Raw genomic sequence first — 15,440 nt, 5'->3', positions numbered from 1 at the left:
TCTGACTTCAGCTGTTCTGTGATCTCTTGTCTTTTGTTAAATGCTTTAAAATGTTTCCTGCTCTTGCGGTATTTTCTTAGTATCTTTTAGTGAGGAATTCTTAGTGTATTCCATAAAGGTCATGGTTATGTGTGATACAATTCAGTGTCTAATGGCTACTTAAGTCAGCTCAGCAGTGTCTAATACTGCTTTAAATATTTTGTTGTTGTTGTTGTTCCCTGTGTTGGGGTGCACATTGAGTGAACTGTAATTGTGAACAGTAAAGCTTCAAGCACAGCACATAGGAAATACTGTCTATGCTTAACTGTTGTAGAACTTGTTAACAGTGTAATGAGCATCCTGAATCAGTTCTTCTGGTTTACTACGGGAGAGCTTAATAAAACTTCTAAATTCTCTGCTGAGAGGCTGAGAACAGAATGGGAAGGTGTATTCAGGGTAATAGCCTCCTATTAACTAGGTTACCCAGACAAAGTAGTAAAAATGAAACAAGCTAAAATATTTTAAAAATATTTTTTATGTATATCATTCATTTAATAATGAATCAGCCTGAATATACCTTTCCCTTCTTTTGTTCTCCAACTCTCAGTAGAGGATCTAGAAGTTTTATTATACGGTCCCACAATAAGAAGATGAATATGGAGACATAGGTACATATTTAAGAAACATTCAGAAAAGCATTCAATCTTTTAGGATAAAGTTAATCATGGTATGTTATGTATTACTGAATTGACATGTCATCTACAGTCCATTGTAGACCTCAGTGAAGTTTCTTTGTAGATATATCAGATGATAGTTTCACTGATTATTCTATTTTTTTCCACTGCCCTAAAAGATTGTGAGGCCAGAGAATTTTCTTTCCCAGAGATCAAAAGCACTCATCTCACCTTCAGCTTCCACTAAGCTGTCCTCTTCAGACACCAGAAAACCACATACATCAGTAGATTTACTTAACCCTGATTTGGCTGATACGAACGAAAGATTAAATTTAGGAAAACTAGTTTACAGTGAACTTACGTGTTATGCTGCTTATTTCTTCCATTCTTAATGCACCTATTAGAATACTCAATCTGAATCAGGGCAGAATCTGAATTCAGTTACTGCTCCCTTTTTATGAGAGTGCAGTACTCCCTGGCCAGGTTCTTTTAGATATGCATGAAGTGGGGTTAATGTTTAATATCAGAAGCACTTATTTGAAGATATTTAGTGAAGCATTTGGGTCATTAAATGGACTGGCTAGCTGTTTTACTGTCACAGCAGTTTTGTTTATTCCTATAGTTAATTATAGGGGGTTTTTTTCCTAATAAGGTGAGAATATCTTAACATATAGATTTATAACAAAAAATTACCTCAAGTTGGTTGTGAGAAGTTGATTACTTGAAATTCTAAGCAAAACTTTATGGTCATTGTGAATATAATCTAAGACTATTTTCATGATCACTGTATAGTAACCTCTTCTGTCACTGAAAGGGAGCATTATTGGTTTTCTACCGTTACTCCATCTTCCCCCTCTCTTCCCTTGTGTTAGGGATAGTGTTTGTAAGGAAGTCCGGATAAAGGAATTGATCCAGCAGAAGAAAAACTGAAGAGAGGATTGAATTTCAGGCACATTAATTTCCTCATTTGCTTTGCTTTGCTTTGTGGCTTCTAGACACTAACTGCTGGCATAAGAGAAGTACAGTCTGTTGATAAAAATGCCATGTATCTTTGCAGCAAAGTATATTGCTGTGGTTTCTGTTAGTCCAATGACAGACTTGCAGTGGAATAGCGGCAGTGAGTAGAATCTGTGTAGGCAAGTTCTTTAGGACATCTGTATCTACTCAAGTTAAGGAAGCAACCCCTGGCTTTCCTGCAGATTTGACCAGCAGTTTCCATGTAGTCCATCCAGTGCTGTAGTCTTGCCTTCTTGACTCTAGATGAGGCTCCTTTTATTATTTATATATAGGATAAGAGATAGTCTAGCTATCTGTTACAAATAAGTTGTTAAAATTGTTTTTATCTCTGTCTAAATTATTGACTTACAGAGATGAAAATTAATCGGAAGGAAATGGAAATATTTTTATAGGAATCTAAATGTTAACTGTCTAACTACTAGCAATTTTTAGTTTCAATATCTGATGTTGCAGATCCCCATGAGCCACCACAGTTTCTGGCTTTAATTTTGGCCATTTGAATGCTACTTACTCATAGAAAACTGTGTAAGCAATATGAAATGAATGCTGTGTTAGATTACTTTGAGGCCTTCCTGGATGCCAAAGTATTCATGAATTCTGTTCCGGGCATCTTTCTTTGGGGTATTACTCTCTGTGTAGCAACTTGTGTGGTCTTTTCATTGTTGTACCAGGATTTTCTCTGGATATTTAGAAGAGTTGCAAAATAAGCTTCCTTAGCTCCTTTACAAAAGTTAACCTTTGTTAATTTTTCCACTGTTTGAGAAAGACCTGTAGGAGGTCAGACCTCTGCTCTGAGAAAGTTTTAGACTCCTGAATCTGATCCTGTACACTTCTGTTTGTAATATCAGATAGAATTCTTGATTGGTTATGTCAGATCTCTAGAGGACCGCTGGGAACAGTAAATATAAAAAAATGCGAATTATTTGGATCGGTCATTTCTTTGGCAGTGTAAGCATGAATTTGTTCCAGTTCATGGTTAGAAAAGTGCCAGACAAGAAGATTGGGGTAACTTAGTCCTGAATTGTAGCAACATGTCCTTATGATAAAAGGATGATAAGAGGATAAGTATACCACCAGTTGTTAGTGTGAAAATACCACTTGTAAGTGAATCAACAGATGTTTTAAGATGCTTTCAGCTCCTTTGTTGACTTAGGCATTAGAATGAAGTAGAAAAAAATCCTTTAAAGAAGAATTTAATGTCCATCGATGATGTTTAGATGAGCAGGGCACACTGTCAGGTAAGGATAGCAAATTTCCACCTTCCAGACTGCCAATCTAAGTACAGGTACAGTTAGCATTCTTCAAAGATTTCAGATAGTTTTGTGTTTTGAAAATTTGAGTCTCCTAACTAACGTCTAGAGCTAGGACTGTAGTCCAAATATCGTTTAAATATTGGATAAACATTTTGGTAGCTGTAAACAATCCTAAAGCTACATGAAAATTAAAAAGAAATATATGAGTCTGTGTGCATATATGGGAAATGTTCTCTTTGTATTTACTTATTAAAAGCATCCATTTTTTCCCAGAGAGAAGGAAGTGATTTGCTTTAAGAAGTAAGTATACATGGTTTGTTGTAACTAGAGTGTATACTCGAAACACTACAAAAGCAAGAGCACTGTGAACGATTGCAGTTCTGTACAGGCTGAAGATCTGTGAGGTCCCTGTTCCTCCATACATTGTCTATAACTCCTGAGGGGTGGTGACTAATTCTAGAGCATGTAGTACCCTTCTTTTGGTTGCACTAACTAACAATTAACTGGTTTTCTTTGTGGTTCATTTTGCAGCCCTGTGGAAGAATACTCTTGCTTGGCAGTTGGTTCATATGCACTTGCTACATTGATGGCTTATACTGCCTCTTCAGATGTTTAAACTGATGTTAAACCTTAACTATCATAAAAAAACTGAAAAGCAGCTCAAGCACTTAGCCAAACATCTGAATAAAAGTTTCAAATTCACTTTAATTTTTGGACTTGAGAGAAATAAAATTGTAAACTTTTAGCTAGAAGCAAATGGTATATTTTTCCTTTAATTAATCCCTTCGCTTTTGTTCCTTCTGAATTTTATTTTGCAATATTTAATTTATCCCTTCCTGTTCTTCCTTGTACTTGCTTCCTCTCTTCTTATGCTCTACATGTTTTTTTCTTCTTTGCTTTTCATCTCTGTTTGTCTTTGCACTGTCATTATCGTGCCTTTTCCACACACTACTGAAAGATTTTTTTTTGTGGTAAGAAAGTTATTTTATGCCTCACTTCCATTTTGAGGAGAATGAAACTGTTTTGAATAAATGAAGGTGATCCAAAATTCATAATGGATTGTTTTAATTCTAACTGCGTCACAAGACTTTGTTACAACAGTAATTGGGCTTTTGGGGCTGCTGCAGAAAGATGTTCATTCCTGCAGCACATTTAAGTCTTAGACCCTATATTTAGACACCAGTTCAAGACTTTAATTGCTGCTTCTTAGAGCAATGAGAATGAACACTTCTTCGGTTTTCACCGTAGTTTGCTGTGAAGTTACTTAGCACAGATGTTACTGTAATTGTGATATATTGGGAAAAATTTATTGTTCAGTGGACCTCAACCCCAAATTTCCACCTGTGCAATCCTCGTCTCAAAGCTGTAGTATAAAACTTTTATGAATATCGGCTTTCTATGGAATGTTTTGTGTTTGTTGGTTTTGGGGGTTTGTGTTTGGTTTTTTGTGTGTTTTTGGTTTTTTTTTTAGTTTTTCACTAATTGTTTTATTTCATTACCTTTTGAGTTTGTATTTAAAACCTATGTTATTGGCTACGTGAGTTTTTAAAAGCCACTCTAAGGCTGGATTGAGCAGTTTAAAGGGTATTTCATGTAATAAATGAGTTTGCATATTCCTACTGTATGGGGAAATTGTGGGGCTTTTTTTAGAATGAAATAAACATGTACATCTGCACTGGAATTGTACAGGGTATTGTATAGATGAGAATATTATTAGTAAACTACAAATGAAATTTGATTTATATTTTATATATGCTAGAAGTTAAGCTAAGAACAATGTGAGTGAAAGTACCTTAATGTTAAATTTCGCCTGCCACAGTTGAATTCTCAAGCTTATGTAGGTGTCTTAGTTCCTTTGTGTAGCTTAGATATCAAAGATTTTTAGCAATTACTGATTTGTTCTGATAGATCAAAGACAGGTCCATTTTGGTATTCTGAAACCCATCTGTGAAGCGTGTGGAAGGATTTAGGCATGTTCTCACACAATATGGAAATTTCAGATCTATCTTAGATATTAATGTTTTAAGTAGAAAACTATTCTTTACATTATGTACCGTTTTCCTTCTTTAAGGATACTGTTCATGATACAGCAAATGATTACTGATCTTGGTGGGCTAAGGTGGTTTTGGTATTTGATCAGATTTGCTGACTAGTGAATAATCCCAAAACTCTTCTTACCTTCAAAACCTATCTTATCCAAACTCTTGAGAACGGTTCTTAGAAATATTATAGAGGGCTCTGGAAGACAGCTGAAATCTTACCTACCAAATATTCTGCTGCAGGCCTTAAAAAAAGAAGCTGTGAGTGTATTTCCTTATGAATCCAGGGAGAGAAACTGAAGTTCTATAACTTCAGTTATACCTAACCTAGGAATACAAATATTTGAATCAGTTTTTCAATACAAGATGGAGTTAAGACTGGTAAAGTAGGCAAATATAATGAGGTCATGCTTCGGATGTCATTGAAGATTTACTTGAACTCAGTCTATGGGTGTGTGAAGCTCTGTTTGGAGGTAATTGTAGCATTCACATAATGTGTGAACACTTTCCTAAATGGAAGTAACATTCTCAACTTTTATGCCATATTACATATAACTTCAAGCAAAATCTCAGTTAAGTGTTAGCTCATTTACCTAGGGACTTTGAAAACACACTAATGGAATTTGCTATCTGTCAATTTCTTCATTTAAACTGTTAATACTTTATGATGTCCCTAAACGGTATGTCTGAAATAATGTAAGAAAGAATTAATGCATGTTCTTTCACACTAAAATACTCCTCTGCTGTGAATAAATCATAGTAGATGGGGAATGCACAGAGTCTATTTGCAATTCCTAGCCTGGAATGCTAGTGGTCTGTCTCAGTTTTTAATCACTTTATTCTCCCAGGGTTCTGAACTTTTTAGTCATTTTGCAATTTAGAAAAGCTATTAACTGCACAATTAAATCATGTGCTACTACAAACTGTTAAGTGTATTTAATGCAGTTTAACTAATGACTGCCACTGTCCTGTTCTCCCCTTACCACCTAGTGCTTTAGAAAATCCAGTAGTTCCAGTGATCCTATGACCACAAAGTGAGACAGATAATTTTATCGATCTTAGTGAAAACAAAACATGCTTTTAAAAAAATAAACAAAGCAACAGGCTTCTGTTGGACTGAAACTGTATCTAAAGGGATTGAAATGACCAGAGAAAGCAGAGGAAGATTTGAACCTCCTCCCAGATTCCCATGCTGTCTCTCCCTTGTCAAAAAGGATCAGATTATTGGGGTTTTTTTCTGATGAAGTTGCTAGTATGTACTTGTTATCATCAGTTTTAGCTCTAATTCGAAACCTGTGAAAGTAAAATTTCATTGTCACCAATATCTAGCTTTTCTTCAAGGATGTGTTAAGAAGCATCTTCCACAGTTTAGTGTGGGTACACTACGGATACTGAAGATTGGAGAGTAAGTGTGTAGGAAATTATCTGTAGAAGCCATCAGTTGTTGATTCAACAATAATAATTAAAACTGAAAGACTTTCATCTCCCAAATGTAAGAGTCTTCAGTCCTGTGCTGGCAGTAAAAATATTAGTGTTATCAGTGCTTATTTTATACCCCACTCATATGTTATCCATTATACCCCAAACATACTTTTTTTTCCTGATTGAAGTTCAAGATAAAGGGCATACTGTTCTGGTTGCTATTCTCCTGAATAACCCTAGCACAATTGCTGAGCATGGAGGTCCTTTCTTTGATCTCTGCACAAGGCTTTCCCCCTTTGTTAGAATATCAGGAGGCTTGGATTGGGCCCAGAGAGTGGTAGTGAATGGAGTTACATCCTGTTGTTATCTGGTCACCAGTGATGTTTCTCAGGGCTCAGCATTGGGGCCAGTCCTGTTTAGTATCTTCATTGATGATCTAGATGAGGGGATCAAGTGCACTCAGTTTGCAGGTGACACCAAGTTGGGTTGGAGTATTGGTCTGCTGAAGGGTAGGAAGGTTCTGCAGAGGCATCTGAACAGGTTGGAATGGTCTGAGGCCAATGGTATGAGGTTCAACAAGGCCAAGTGCTGGGTCACAACAACCCCAGGCAGTGCTACAGGCTTGAGGAGTGGCTGGCAAACTGCCTAGAGGAAAATGACTCGGAGGTGCTGTTTGACAGTGGCTGAATAAGAGCCAGCAGTGTGCCCAGGTGGCCAAGAAGGCCAAGGGCATCATGGCCTGTACCAGAAATAGTGTGACCAGCAGGACCAGGGAAGTGATTGTCCCTCTGTGCTCAGCACTGGTGAGGCCACAGCTCAAATCCTGCTCTGAGCCTCTTAAGTCAAGAAGGACACTGATGTGCTGGCATGTGTCCAGAGAAGGGCAACAGAGCTGGTGAAAGGTCTGGAGAGTAAATCCTGTGAGGAGTGGCTGAGGGAGGTGGGATTGTTTAAGCCTGGAGAAAAAGAGGCTTGAGGGACGCCTTATTGCTCTCTACAATTACCTGAAAGGAGGATGTATCCAGGTGTGGATTGAGTGATGTGACAAGAAGAAGTGGCCTCAAGTTGCACCAAGGGAGGTTTAGATTGGATGTTGGGAAAAATTTCTTCACTGAGGATTGTCAAGCACTGGAATAGGCTGCCCAAGGAAGTGGTAGAGTCAGAGTCCCTGGAGGTGTTTAAAGGACTTGTAGACTGGGCACTTAAAGACATGGTGTAGTGCTGGACTTGGCAGTGCTGGGTTAATGGTTGGACTCAATGATCTGAAGGGTCTATGCTTCAAAATGTACAATTGTCTCACTTTGACATTGAATATAGCCTGTAGTTCAGCTTGAGGCTTTAGGGTTGTGAGTGTTGTGAGTTGTGTTTCACATTGCCTGGTAACTGCTCTCCGTGTGTGGGATGATTAATAGAATTTGAAACAACAATTCTTGTGCACCAAGAAGCCCGCACGTTTTTGTTTTGCAGTCTTCTGGCTCATACATAATACTTTGCTTTCCTTTCCCTTCCTTTCCGTGGTAATGTGGCAATCTTGCAATATTACATGTTCTTGTTGTCTTAGTAGGCCCCTGTGACTACAAATTCTGACAAAGTAGACTTCATCAACTTAATTTTGATGAATTTCAGTTCATTAAACTTATTTCCTTGTGTATCATCATCATCCTTTTTCTGGAACAATTATTTCCTACCAGATCTTAACAGATTGAAGAGGAATATTATGAATTTGCAATAAAATATATGACTACAAGACAAGACCACATTAATACTTGTGCTGCACGGTTATGAAGCAGGTGATTCAATATAAAGACTTTAATCAGATTTAAATTAAAAGTGGTTATATAAGAGGCATACGTTGTGTTATAATTAGTTGGAACTGGGCTCCAAGTATGTTTCTAAGAAGTCTTAAAAAAACCCATTAGAAATGTGAGTTTTCAGGCTGTTTCTGTGCAACAGTTATTAATGAGTTAAATACAGTTTCAAACTCTGTATTCCTGTTGAGTTCAGTATTCTGCAGTTGCGTTCATGACGTGCATGTCTGTTAGCAGTCAAGGCAGGGATGCTGAAGCCTGAATCAATGAGGATTGAATTATCCTCCCCGTGTTAGAGGAAGCTTCTTCAGTGCAGGGTTGTGACTCACCATGATTTAAGAATTTTGCTTTCAAGTTGCCTATCCTGTAGGCAAGAGAGGAATTCGTTTACCACTAGTCTCGATTTAGCATCCTGAATTTTTAGTTTAGATACGTGACTGCTACAAAGGTTTGTGGAAAGAGAAGTAAGGAAATGAAAGTACTTCACTTGCTACTGCAGAAGAAATCCAAGAGTTTGCTATGGATTCTGTAAAACACTGAGAGGACTGTCATCAAGTACTAAAACTTCTCTTCACATATCTTCTCATTTTTTTATTTTCAGTATCTTTTGAAAATGTAATAAAAACCACTACAAAATTACCACCTTGACTTGTTATTACTTCTTCCCTCCCTCCCCCCTGGCCTCCTACCTCTATTGAAGACACTTTTATGGATTCTTTTACTACAACTGAGTTTTGACCAAGGCATGCAGCAAAGGGTTGAAGTTACCCTTGCGTGGTTTTCTGAAGACCTGTGTCTTATTTTAATCTGTAGCTATTTTTCCATTCACTTTTGATCACTTTGCTACTACCATCTATAATTAAAAAAATACGTTTGTCTGTAAAGTAATTATGTCTCTTAAAAAAACAGCATTTGGGTATATGGATTAAGTAATTCACTTTAAACTGTTATGTAGGGTTAGATATTCTTTAGATATTGACAGAGGTTTCAAAGGCAGGCAAGCAGACCTATGTGTAGAGTCGATATCTGGTACCAACAAGCCCATTGTAACGCGAATTGCTCCAGCTACCCAGTTATGTTCTTTGTCGCAATGAGATGCTTTGGTGACAAATTGAGATGGAAGAATTTAGGAGTGCAGACATACAAGTTGGGAAAGTCAGTAGCTTATTTCTTAAGAAAAGTTTTTCAACATTGAGTACTCTCAATATTGGTAATCCAGACCACAGCTTCTGAGATCTGACACTCCGTTTTGTTCTAATCTTGATGGTTTCCATCTTAGTTTTGTTTAAGTTTATGGACTTTAAATGCAAATTAAATTTAAGCATAATGAAACACTTTAACTGTATTCTTTATCCATTTTTGTATCAACATCAGAAATATTAAGATTTGTTGTAATTCATCATGTTTGCGTAAGATGTGTTCCTTTATGTTCTTTTATTTAGTTCTGTGGAGTAAATGAAAGGCCTAATTTACTAATATCTCAAATTTAATGAATTCTTTCAAGGTGGTGTATTGTTTTTTTAAGTGACGTTATGTGGATAATTCATAATTTTATTTAAACAGCTCAAGGATTTGTACTTCATCAGGGAAGACCAGGCTCAAAATACCTTTTACCCACCTAATTTTTTAAAATAAACAAACTCTGTCCCTTTTTTTCAGATTTGCTATTTTCACAAATAGTTTATATATTACTAGAAAGGGAAGAATGCACATATTTGCATTGTTTTCAAAAAAAGAGGGAATTGTAAGCAACAGACTGTTTTCAGAAGTGTCACTTTCAGCTCATAGGCTTTAAGTCCAAAAAATACCAATATACATACCTTAAATAGTTTATAGAATAATAATAAAAATATTTCATTTGACAGTTCATCTTATTTCTAAGGAAATTTTGTATATGTCATTGATCTGTTTTCATGTCACTACATCTACTGCTTTGAAAAATGGGTAGGAAAGCCTATAGCTAATTTCAAAATAACCATATAAATCTTGCATGCAGTTGTGATGTTGTATGTTACCTCCTTAGTGAATAAAACAAGTTGATTCAAAGATTCTCTGTATGTCTGTCATTTTGTCTTTTGGTAGGCTGATGAGGTGGTGGATGAATATAATGAAAATAATTTTTATGAATCCGATGAAGAACAGAAGGAGAAGGATCAGAAATTGAAAAGCACCTATACCATGGACCCAGATCACAGGCTGCTGTTACGAAATACAAAGCCCTTGCTTCAAAGCCGAAATGCTGCTGTATGAAAAATTGCTTTTTCATTAAAATGCTAAACTACTAAGTATCTATGTTTTTAGAAAATTTAGGAAATTGAAAAGAAGTAAAATCTGCATCTCTTTACAAGTGTGATAATACTCTTTAGTAACTTCAGGAGAAGCTATTTCAAATTTAACTTAGCTTGTAAGCAAACGTGTGCACTGAATGTGGTACGTGCTCTAAATAATGTGGATAAACAAAGTATTAGCAAAAAATGTGAGAACATTTGAATCCAACTTAAATAGCATGTGATGACTATACCATAGCTAGCTTTTAATGCTAAAGCCTTCAGCAACTAGGATGGCACAAACTGTTTTAGTGGTACAGATCTACCAAGAAAATCATACTTGTTATTGATTCATTAATTTGTTCTTTCTTTTGAGTCTCACATTTTAAAAGTAGACAATATACACCTTGAATTATTTTGTCAGTCCAAGCCAGATTCATAGTAGTGTTGCCTTGGTAGGGTTGCAGGACAGATACAACGTCATGTCTGCTGTATGATCTACGTTATTTCCATGAAATTTTAAAATACGGGTAAATTTTTAGAAAGAGAAAAAGCTATGCTGATGGTGAATCATTGTGATGTTAATCAGATCACAGAATGTTATTTCTAACCTCAGCTTGTCCTGTCTTCAGGGAAAAGTCTTCCAGTGATAGTGAGTATTCACATCACTGCAAAAACAGTTACTGCACCATGATTAAGTCACCTTGCAATTATTCCTGATAAGCTAAGCAGATCAGGTTTTAGTTCTCCATTGGAAAATACTTCTAGATTCCTAAGGTCTGACTCCTCAAAATCACTTACAGTCTTTGAGCAGACTTTGGAAACAAATTGATTAAGTTTTTAGAACTTTTTGCTAGAAATCACTGTTTGATGGCTATGATATTTCCTAATTTCGCATAAAGAATGGGTGCATTTGATATGTTTGCCATCATACTTTGCTGAGAACAGGTTCATTTACTTTTTGCTCATATTCCATAATTTTCTTATCACTGTTAAATATGGTCTTGGTTCTCATATTTATGATCTTTAACTTCCGATATAACAGTTAAATATTTAAGTGCACTTTGACAAGTGAAATCATACTTCTTTCAGTTGCTTTGAATTGTTACACGGATATTCATACCTGTGTAACAATTCATACTATTCAAATACAGAATTTACTTGCAATTAAATTAATTGCTTTCTTTGTGACCTTACATTTTTCTTTGTAATAAAAGATACCTGTATTATATTGCTAAAAATATTTTGGTTATTTCCTGTTTTCAGATTTTTTAATCACTTTTTATTGCTTAATAATAATTTCTGTTTCATTAATACTAAGATTTAAGATACCGGGTGAAGTGTCATCATGATGGCTTTGGAGTGTCCTTTCTATGATTTGTTTGAAACAGAGAGTTATTGTGACAGTATTGTAGGAAAGGTTGTGACATGACATATTCATTAGCATAAAGGTCATATTTTGTCTTTTACTTATGAGAAAACTTAAAAAGAAAAAATAGTATGAAAAATAAAAAAATAAAAGTGCATTTCACAGCAATTTCCAGTCTTGGCTCATAGGCAACATAAGCTGCTTGTGTATCTGTCTTTTGCTTTTTGCTAACCAGGATATTAGTATACAACCCTGTAGTGTTTACTTTTTTTGGATTTGATACTTTAAAAGTTGCCAGTAAAGGCAGCTGTTGTTTTATAAATTACATAATAGAATAATGGAGTGAAATATTTTAAGTGGAAAGTAGATAATAGATAATGAGGGATTTTGAACTTGTATTAATAAAGTCAAAGCACAACATTAGCAGAATTTTTAAAGAATATTTCTTCATTAATTTGTACAGCTGATGTTAGCAATACTGTCTTGTTAGGGATGATATTGGTATCTTTACAATTTGAATTATGTACTTTTTTCCCTCTCATTGTGCCTCTTCCTACGACCTTCTATTTATTATGGCATACAATAAATACTGGGAGAAAGTGAAGGTACTTAATTAGTAAAAATATATTAATTCTGGTGTTCTTCCTCGGTCTGCTTTGTTGATCTCGAAGACTGCAGGTAGGCACTTTGCTTTCTGAAAAAGAGTGAGTTGGTAGTTCTACAGGTCTGTAACAAATGTGATAGATATGTATGAACGATTTGAAGTTAACATGTTGTTTTGAATGTTCTTCTTTTAGGTGGTAATGGCAGTTGCCCAACTTTACTGGCATTTGGCACCAAAATCAGAAGCTGGTATTGTTTCTAAGTCATTGGTGCGTTTACTCCGTAGTAACAGGTAGGTCAAGTCCATACTTAACATTACTAATTTTTTGTGAGAGCTTTTGTGCATACTTATTTAGCCGTAGTCGTAAGAATGCAACTGTTTCATTATTGGTTTCATTTTAAAATTGTCCTGTAATACTCATTTTTACTCAGAAAATTAGGATCACTGAAAGTAATTTCCATGTTACCACATCCAGGATCCTTCAATATTGTATTTCATTTCTGTGACTTTCATTCTAACAAGAATCTAGCAAAATACTAACTGCCTTGTTAGTATTGAAATAGAGGCAGTACCAATTGATTTGCTTAGGGTCTTGTTTTTTTTTAATTATTGGAATTTATTAGAAATTTACTTCCACCCATTTGCTGCATAGAAGTTGGTTTTCCCTGCTCAGTTTTTGGATTTTGAACTTCCATGTATATATGAGACACTATTAAGATGTGTTCAGAATAACTTTCTAACTATACCTGGTATTTTTGTTTAGAACTTCGCTATGAGAATAATTTACATGTTAAATTCATTGTTTGTGTCAAACATACACCAAGATTTTTTTTTAAAAGTCACTTTTGTTATGCCTGGTAAGATTACTCAGAGGTACTTTAAATTTTGTAAGCTCTGTCATCATAGAGCTCTTGCTCTGTAAACTTCTGCAGCTTACTCATGGCTAATATCTCTGTCATTTAAAAATTAGTAAAGAAGTAAAATTGGGTTACGTTTTCATGCTTTTATTTCAGGTAAGAATGAATCACTGTTATTTTAGTGTTTTGTTTTATAGTTCTCTATGCATCCCGTTCTCTGTACAAAGATAAGTAAAATGGCTAAAGCAATTTGGTATATGCACAGAGTTAAACTCATACTCACAAATAATATACTCATTTATACTCAAATGTCATTAAAAGAGAAGTCACTTCTCTCTTCTACCTCAACTAGTGCCTAAAATGTCACTAGTCTTCTGACTTTCCTATGTTGAATGGCTTGTTTGTTCTCTGTTACCATTCTGGGTGAAACACTTCTGCTATTAGAGCCACTTTGAAATAGCTTTTGCTGTTTGCCCTTGAAGTTATGTGCCTATGGCCTTTAAATTAATGTCAACTAAACTATAATCTAGTTAGGGTGAGAGTACCTGAAAGAGCATTTCATAGCAATTTCCAATCTTGGTTCATCATGTGCAGCTGATTATTTCCATGTACCTATGTAAGAATTACACAAAATAGGTTTAAAAGATATTTAGTACATCTCTATTATTACTTTTCTTTGTAAGCAACATTTGTAATTACCTTAGAGTATTGAGTAAGAGGAGATAATGGGCATGATGATTTCTCTATTAGGATGTATTTGCAGCATGCAAGGTTTGAGCACTCATGGTTCAGAAAAATTGTGTGTAAATCATTGTTTAGTTTTTAAGCAATTGGTGGCACAAATTCTGCAGTTTAAAAGCTTTAGACTGGTACTCAGATTTCTTTTTTCTCACTCCTGCTGAGGTTTTGAACTAATACATGAATTATGAGAATGCCCTCCAATCATGTTTAAAGTTTTTGTGTTAAGAATATTACATAAATCTGTTGTCTGTATCTTAGGAAGACTATTATGTAAAAGTACTGCTTTTTGATAGATGTGTATGCCTGCCAGTGTAAACCCTTAAGTCACAGGAGACCCTAGCCCTTTTTGAGAATTTTTAGAAAAATTATTTAAGACCAGAAAAGTCATAGCAATTCTTGCTAATTGTGCAAGGATTAACTGTTCTTGTAATTAATGCAGTCATTTCAACACTGCAGATAAAGGCAGTATGTTTTTGTTCTCCAGCTGAAATATCCTGAAATATTTGTTCCAAGAAGGTGGTTGAAATGTAAGGGTTTTGTAAGTGATTTTCATGATGTTAAAATGATCAATGGATTTCTGGTTTAAATAAATACCCAAGGTCCACAAGAGGCACCATTACGCTGATGTGAGTGAATATTTTTGCATATTGGCATTTTAAAAAATAAAAACCTGGTTTCATGCGTCTTCTTGTGAAGCAGATGATGAACTTGTAGCAGTTGTCTTCAATGTTTGTGCCAAAACAAATGTATAACTGACTTGGCATTCAAATAAAATTGGACTTTCTTTGCCATGTTTCATTTTTCTATGTATCTTTAACTTTGTGGAATGACTCTTATTTTTTTTTTCACATTCTAGGGAGGTGCAGTATATTGTTCTGCAAAATATTGCCACTATGTCAATTCAGAGAAAGGTACACCCTATTTAGAATTTTCTAAATCATATTTTATTTGAAACACAGGAGAGCTACATAAATATGTTCTGATTTTCAGGGTATGTTTGAACCTTTTCTGAAGAGTTTCTATGTTAGATCAACTGATCCAACTATGATCAAAATACTGAAGGTGAGTTTAAAAACAAATTCATCTGTATAGTGCTGGACTAATCACTTTTCGACAGGAAGGTAAAATCCTTTTCACTGATATGACACAGCTCATTCTGTTTGGTTTCTTTTCTTCGCTAAGAAATATGGAGTTGTGGCACTTAGTTTAAGTCCACCAGTGTCCTTTGGGCTTGTCAGGCTGCCTGAAGGTTCTCGTTACCGTGTTGCAGGTGGCAGATGGGCTGTGTTTTCCACTACAGTGTTTAAGACTTTTCAGTGATAGAGAGCACTACAATTTTTATCCAACCATCCATTCTAACATTGTAGAGTTTGACTGTTTTCATGCGAGGAAGAGAGTCTTTAATACTGT

General features: G+C 35.4%; 1 protein-coding gene across 1 annotated transcript in view; it reads left to right on the top strand.

Moving 5' to 3' along the window:
• The window catches only part of AP3B1 (adaptor related protein complex 3 subunit beta 1), a 120,198-nt gene that overhangs the window by 12,092 nt on the left and 92,666 nt on the right, over nt 1–15,440 (top strand). The window contains exons 3-6 of the mRNA XM_039384526.1: nt 10,275–10,436; nt 12,626–12,723; nt 14,887–14,941; nt 15,021–15,092. Of these exons, the coding sequence (XP_039240460.1) occupies nt 10,275–10,436; nt 12,626–12,723; nt 14,887–14,941; nt 15,021–15,092 (387 nt within the window). The remainder of the gene's footprint in view (nt 1–10,274; nt 10,437–12,625; nt 12,724–14,886; nt 14,942–15,020; nt 15,093–15,440) is intronic.

Source organism: Pipra filicauda, unplaced genomic scaffold (genome assembly GCF_003945595.2).
Source record: "Pipra filicauda isolate LSUMZ 115617 unplaced genomic scaffold, ASM394559v2 scaffold35_size7292922_pilon, whole genome shotgun sequence".
Taxonomy (NCBI): Eukaryota; Metazoa; Chordata; class Aves; order Passeriformes; family Pipridae; genus Pipra; species Pipra filicauda.
The sequence above is the reverse complement of the archived record's forward strand: the minus strand, read 5'-3'. Positions and strand labels throughout refer to the sequence as shown.